At 35.6% G+C, this 6176-nt stretch overlaps 1 protein-coding gene across 1 annotated transcript; it reads right to left on the bottom strand.

The window, feature by feature from the left end:
* Positions 1–50: 50 nt before the first annotated feature.
* On the bottom strand, positions 51–1006 carry LOC126670274 (uncharacterized). Its single transcript, XM_050363964.2, has 3 exons — positions 977–1006; positions 395–912; positions 51–270 (listed from the first exon to the last, which is right to left on the bottom strand). Exons 1-3 carry the CDS (start codon positions 1004–1006, stop codon positions 78–80), a joined length of 741 nt encoding a protein of 246 aa, XP_050219921.2. The 3' UTR covers positions 51–77.
* Positions 1007–6176: the final 5170 nt, after the last annotated feature.

Genomic DNA, 6176 nt, shown 5'->3' on the forward strand with positions numbered 1-6176 from the left:
AGGAGACTTTCTTTACAAACAAAAATCAATAACATTCTTCATATTGAACCTCCATAAATTAGCTTCCTCTTCACTCCCTAGGCAGATGTTCTCTTGAGTTTTAGAGGACCCTCATCTTCACTAACACAAGAAGAGCTTTCCTTCCAACGAGCATACAAATATAATGACGAAGCGTAACGAGCACGGTGTTCTTTGACATCATAATCATGCCCCATAACTTTCCCATCAACAAAGAACTCAGCAGCGGAAAACATATGAACTCCACAATCACTACGAAAAGTGAGAAAAAATAAAAAAACATAAGAAACAAGGTTGACATTAGGTTCCTATTCTGTCACCATAACTCTTTAATATAACCCAACTAACTAAAGTTAAAAACAAATTATAGACTTACACATCATTTTGGATAGGCATGTTTTCCACAATCTCTATTCTGAACGGATCAGTTATTCTCTTTCCCTCATAAGCACCGGCAGTAGTATCGATGTCATCTCGAGAATCATAAAAATTGGTAGCTTGAAGGAATAGTGGAAGCAACACACTATAGCAAGTAACATATTCAGTTGCTGATCTGTCATATTGCGCCGACCTCAACGAATTGTAGATATAGATGCATCGTTCCTTGAAATTCAGGCGAGCCAAAATCCAATGCCAATCGTTAACACAATTGATCGGAAAAAGAACATCGTCAACATTAGCCCAATTCGTATTGCAACGCATAGCACCACCTTTAATGTAGATAGCCACTGTATGTTTCAAAGAAACAAGTGACACATCTTGCTTTTTCTTGTATGCTGTGTAGAGAGTTTGAATACGCCGATCAAAAAAATTATCAGTTGACGTACATCTACTGTTTGCAGCACAACCATATTTTATTTTCTTTCTCAGATAATAAAAGAGAACATCTACATGCTGCCAAATAAACAAAAATCAAGGTTAAGTAGCCATACAGTCACAACAATGTTATTAACAAAACTATCGTGAGTAATTCAAGTAATAAACACATAAAATAATAAAAAAAAAGAACAAATAAAAGAAGTATGGATATACTTACAGAACACTCAAGAGCCTTTCCAACGTGGTAGAGATGGTAAAACCAGGATTTCGTTTCAATATCAACCACGCCAAGAGAAAGACGAGGATGGAATTTATCAATCTTTGGATCGTATATCCAGCTTTGCCTTCTAAACAAACAAAGAAAAAAAAATTAAATAAGTGAGCATTAAAACAGAACTGAAAAAAGTTAGTCGAGATACGAACTTGGCCCCTTTAGGACGTCCTTCTTCCAGCCAATTCTGAATGATGTCTTGTTTGGTGGCATCACTGAATAAAATGTGATTAGCATCAAATGGACAAATACGGACTTTACAACCAGTTTGCGTCGGTATGAAGCGGCTTGAAGAAGGACCAGACTACCAAAAATATAAGAGAGGATACAGTAAGTAAACTATAAAATTAAACTATAAATATAATTTAAAGCAAACAATACCTCCTTTGATTTGAATTCAGCAATCGATTCACTTGCATTTTTTTTAGTCTGATTGATGGTGTCATCTGGTGGAGATTTTAAATTCAACTCGCTTTGTCGCGAAACCTAGTAAATTGACAATAAACAAATTAATATAGTTAATCAAAACAGCTTAATTTCAAATTATTAAATATACCTCAAAATTCGGAGAGATAACATCAACGTGTTCGGAAGAAACAATAACACAAGGTTCACCACGGTCATCCTTGCCTTCAAGTACAGCATTCTCGCAAACCAAATCTTCCAATTCGACTTTTTCAGCACCTTCTTCTTCATCAGCAGACTCCCTACCATCCCTTTCTTTGCTGGAAGTAGCTTTAGTATCAGCAGAAACAGGAACAGCAGACTCCCTACCATCCCTTTCTTCTCGTTCTGTTACTATAGAAGTACCATTTTTACTTGGTTTCACTGAAATGTCCTCTGCAGGAAGAACAACCTTTTTTCCTTTGTCAACCCTTGTCTGCAAGCCATCAGAAACATCATGTTTCTCAATTTCAACCTGATACAGATATGGAGTTCACATTAGGTTCCCATCAAGTTACAATAACATAATATGAAATAACATAAATTATATTTAACTAAACTCTAAGTGATAAAAGTACAAAATACATAAATCAAAACAAACTACCGTTTTAGAATCACCAATCAGAGTTAGCCTATCATTCAATGAATTGACAACTGTCAAAAGTTCGGAACATTTGGAAGTGAATAAACGTTTCAAATCCATTATATCATCCTTAATCGTCTTTTGACCAGCCATCAAAATTTCCAGCCTCTCTTCCATAAAATTTAAATTCGAAGTGTTCGACGTTGATTCACCGTCCTTCAATATATTAAATGCCGGACAATAACCCTCCTCGTTTCCCTTAATTTTTTTGAATAAGTCACCTAGACGAAGGGCATTCATCTCTGCCGGGGTTGGAACAATTGATCGGAAAATCATCTACACATAACAAATGAACACCATATATGAAAACAGAGTCAATGATAAATTACATTTGAAAAATTGAAAATTTAACACATACGAACCTCATCGGATGCAATCTCAACAAATAAATCCCTGTCAACAACAATGTATTTTGCAGGAACGAATGCTTGCCACCTCAGAATCCGCGGGATAGCATCTTTGTTCACTAGCTGAGCAAAGGTATTTTCCACCGCCGGGCAACACTCGTAGAACCAACATACCAGTGCATATGGTAAACCTTGAAGGCGATACTGGTAAATGTTGTCTTCAATAATAAGAGATCCCGGACTAAGAACAGCTCTTTTCGACAAAGAATCAAACGTGTACTTGAAAACGTCAATACCCCATGGATAGTCGTTCAAATCAGCCGAATCAACTACGTCAAAGTCCTTCAAAGGGATACGAGCAGTCCTCGGTGAAGCAAGCAAGAAGTTATGCAAAAAATGCATAAATGCTATCTTAAACCCATCCTCCTCCGACTCCCAACGCCTAGCTTTGAAAAAATCCTGAAGGGTCTGTTTAGAAACAGATTGCACTCCGCTGAAGTACTTATCCAAAATGCCATTTTCAACTTTGGTATAGGCATACTTACTGCTGTCACCTTGACAGTTTAAACCCGAGATCAAAGCAAATTCGTCGATTCCGAATTTCAGCCTATGACCGCCAACCTCAAACCACAATTCAGACTTGTTTAGCTGCTCCACCTCCCTCAATAATAAACAATGTATGATCTGATTTTGCACTTTGATCTTGGGAATATCAAGAAAGTAGCCAAAGCAAGATTGTCTAAACTTTTCCAATTCACCTGGAGTCAGAGTCGATTTGATATCAGAAATGACATCGTATGACATGCGCGTATCAATCTTCGAGTGAACACGATCTTCTCGGCTTACTTTAAACTGCCATAGTTGTATGGAAATTAGGGTGAAAACTGTTAGATATCAAAAATTTCACCCAAGCAAGATTCAACTATTTTTCTGTTTTGGTGTTCAAACTTAAATAGAAAATAAGCTATTCAAAAGCACAACCATACACATTAAGTTCTTATCAAATAGCATACAAGAAACATTGCCAACTTTGTAAATCCAATTTCTAACATTCCTCTCAATACAATGCCCAAAAATAACCAAATCAAAACCTGAAATTTCATTGTCAAACCCAGTAGAATGGAGGAATTAACCTTCAAAAACTGAAATTTCAGTACCCTAAAAAAATAGAGTTCATAACTGTACCTTCAAAACTATCTACCAACCAACCTAACCACAATTTTATATAAACATAATTCCAAACAATCATACTTAAACATAATTTCAAACAATCATATAAACAGAGTCAATTTATTATTTTAAGACATCAAACAATTCTAATGCAGTAGGTTCTTAATTGACTTATAAACTAATGAAATCATACCTTAGGAGGAGATTTCTTGGATTCAGTTCTGGAAATGCCTTTGTGTTTCTTCGATTTCGGAGGTGAATCATTTGCATGTCTCTTCTTACTCAACTGTATAGGAGATGGAGGAACTGAAGCTTCTCCGGTTGACACCACCTTTTTGTTTTTTGAAGCTTTTTTTTGCAACGGATTTCTTACCCATATCAGCGATTTTGATGTTACCATCGTTATCAGTGGCACCCCGTGTAGTCACCATGGATTTAGGTCATAAAGAAGAACACGACAAATTAGGAAGGAAGAAAAGAGTTTTTATTAATTAGGAATGAAATCAAATTTTGCAATATCAAATGGGTATTTCCCGCTATATGAAAAAAGGAGAGGTAAATTATATGATACATTAGACACACACTAAAGAGACATATACCTTAGATGAGGATAAAATAGGAATAAAAAATTTAAAGGGTGTTGAAAATAAATTAATGTTTTCAATAGAGGCATTTTTTCAAGGAAAAAAAATGAAATCAATAATTTAAAGTTTTGAGATTTCAATTAATTTGTTATAGTTTTAATAATTTAAAAGATTAAAATTATTATTTTAATTAGGGTATGTGCATATAAAGAACTGGACAAGTAAATACTCGAGGTCTGGCTAAATACTCGACGAGTTTTAAGCCTAACATCGAGATTGTTGTTGTTCAGTGCTGCATAAACTCGATGATGGGTTAATATTCGACGAGTTTAAACCTAACATCGAGTTTATGCTAGTCCAGTTATGCCAAACTCGATTTCAGGCTTTGTTTTCGTCGAGTATTTAGACCCACCTCGATTTATTTTGAAAATTACTGCAATTGAAAAATAAACCTCCCCCTTTTCTTTAGAAACCTAGAATCAAAACAAGTGAAAAAAAAATTCTCTAAATCTTCCCCATTCCACAACCCGAAACCTAGCCTCTAAATTCATCAAATTGCTATCATAATCTTATCAAATCATTAACCAAAATGATGGTAGCAACAAAGGGACGAGCTAAAAGAGTTGCTTCAAAAGGGAAATCATCAAGTTCAACTATGCCTCCGAAATTTGTTAGAAGAGAAGATTTGTCCTCAAATTATGATTGCCCATTTCCAATTTTCTCCGACGAAGAAGGTATTCGTTACGAAACTATTTCACGCAAGCCTATTGTTATACCTAGATATTTTGATTATGCTTTGTTGACTAGGATGGGTTTGAAATCAAAAATTGATGAAATAGTTGGTAGAATGGGTTTAAATTTTATTGCACATGGTAAGTATCAAGTTTATAAAGAGTTAACTAGGGAATTTTATACCACCTTGAATTATGCCTCTAAGAATGAAAAAGCAATTTCTTTTAGAATAAAAGGGGTTGATAATAGCATAGGGTATGATTTTATGAATCAGAAATTGAAGTTGCCTAAAGGTGGCATTAGAGGTTGTCCTTCAAATTTTGATGATAATAGAGTATGGAAGCAATTGACCGGTGAAGACTCGGTCGATTTACAACAAGCTCCTAATAGACTCATAATTGAACCATCATATCTTATATTTCATAAATTCCTTTGTCATTCTATATGTGGTAAAAAGGAGTCGAATAGAGTAAGGAAGGATGATTTACTAGTACTTGACTATTTAGTGCGACGTTCGGCAAAAAGTGTTGATTTCATACACTTAATTTTTAAAAGCATGATGACCATGGCAACATCATATAAAGTTGCACTTGGAAATGGTCATTTAGTAACTTGTATAGCATTGCTTCATAGTGCTATTGATGAGGATGATTTGCATAAGATGGAATGTTTGGGGGATGCGTATCTTAATGAAACTATGCTCCGTAAAGCCGACATTCTTGATATGGATGGAGAATTAATGAATGTAAAGGACCGAAATAGTTATTTAATTAAAACTGGCCAGCCGAGAAGAGGAAAGGGAAGAAAAGCAGAAATAAAAGATGACTGTGACGAAGATGAGGATAATGTAAGTAGAGAACTGGAAACCGAGAATGGTCAAGATGAGGTGGTGAGGGATGATGTCGGTATAGATAGACCAAGAGAGGAGGAAGTGAGGCGACCAAGAAAGCCGAAGCGAAGGGGAGCTTTTGAAGAGGAAGTACTTTCTTTGTTAAATGAAACAAAGTCGAGGTTGACTAATATTGAAACATCTATCGAAGAGATTAAAAGAGAACAACGAAGGTCACATCGCCGATGGAAGGCTTGTTTCGGCACCTTGGGCGCACATGATCCTTCACCTCCACATACACCGGAGAGTTAAGGTTAGT

The sequence above is a fragment of the Mercurialis annua genome, linkage group LG2, assembly GCF_937616625.2.
Source record: "Mercurialis annua linkage group LG2, ddMerAnnu1.2, whole genome shotgun sequence".
NCBI classification, from domain to species: Eukaryota; Viridiplantae; Streptophyta; class Magnoliopsida; order Malpighiales; family Euphorbiaceae; genus Mercurialis; species Mercurialis annua.

Bases quoted from the DNA above. Each gene is read 5' to 3' on its own strand.
- LOC126670274 (XM_050363964.2), bottom strand. From the start codon at position 1,006: ATGTGTTTATTACTTGAATTACTCACGATA. The intron at 913-976 runs GTTTTGTTAATA...TTTATTTGGCAG, and splicing joins TACTTGAATTACTCACGATA to CATGTAGATGTTCTCTTTTA. The intron at 271-394 runs GTAAGTCTATAA...CACTTTTCGTAG, and splicing joins ATGCCTATCCAAAATGATGT to TGATTGTGGAGTTCATATGT.